The sequence below is a fragment of the Hippopotamus amphibius genome, chromosome 1, assembly GCF_030028045.1.
Source record: "Hippopotamus amphibius kiboko isolate mHipAmp2 chromosome 1, mHipAmp2.hap2, whole genome shotgun sequence".
NCBI lineage: Eukaryota > Metazoa > Chordata > Mammalia > Artiodactyla > Hippopotamidae > Hippopotamus > Hippopotamus amphibius.
The window spans coordinates 50,762,501-50,763,043 of NC_080186.1; the positions used below are offsets into that span (position 1 = coordinate 50,762,501).

The following is a 543-nucleotide window of genomic DNA, read 5'->3' on the forward strand; positions in this document are numbered from 1 at the left end:
GGTACCCGGAATGGCCCTTGTCCTTGCAGGTAAGCATCAGGACGCGGCCCCGGCACCTTCGCCCGCTCCTACCCGTTGAATAGACAGATGCGCCTTCTCAGCGTCCAGCTGGAAGAAGTTGCCTACGAAGGGCAGGCGCGGGGGCCCCGGCGGGTAGTTCTTTGGGCGCCGCCTTTTGAGGAAATCAGCAAAGAAGAGAAAGGCGACGGCCCCCAGCAGGAGAGTGCGGGGACCGAGCGCGGTCGCGAGGGCCGCCGCCAGGGAGCCCAACGCCTCCAGCATGGCTGCGACGTCTGGTCCCTCTTCCGCGGTCGGAGCCAAGGAAGGTCCCCGCTGGTCTCTTGCTCTTTGCTCTCAGAACCTCCCACCTTCCTTGTCCCGTGCTGTTACCAGGTCCCGCCCACTTCCGCTCCGCCCCTACTCCTCAGCGCCCTCCCCTGTCTCGCCTGGCTCCCAGTGGCACCTGGTCAGCAGCCTGACCCCTCTGGGCTCTTCCTCGGGGTCCCCCTCCTGATGCCCCGTCTCCCCACCAACCCGCCCCCA

At 66.9% G+C, this 543-nt stretch overlaps 1 protein-coding gene across 1 annotated transcript in view; it reads right to left on the bottom strand.

Moving 5' to 3' along the window:
• Positions 1-338, bottom strand: part of LOC130840740 (cytochrome P450 2J2-like) — a 29,569-nt gene extending 29,231 nt beyond the window's left edge. The window contains exon 1 of the mRNA XM_057716552.1: positions 73-338. Within this exon, the coding sequence (XP_057572535.1) occupies positions 73-282 (210 nt within the window). The 5' untranslated portion in view covers positions 283-338. The remainder of the gene's footprint in view (positions 1-72) is intronic.
• Positions 339-543: the final 205 nt, after the last annotated feature.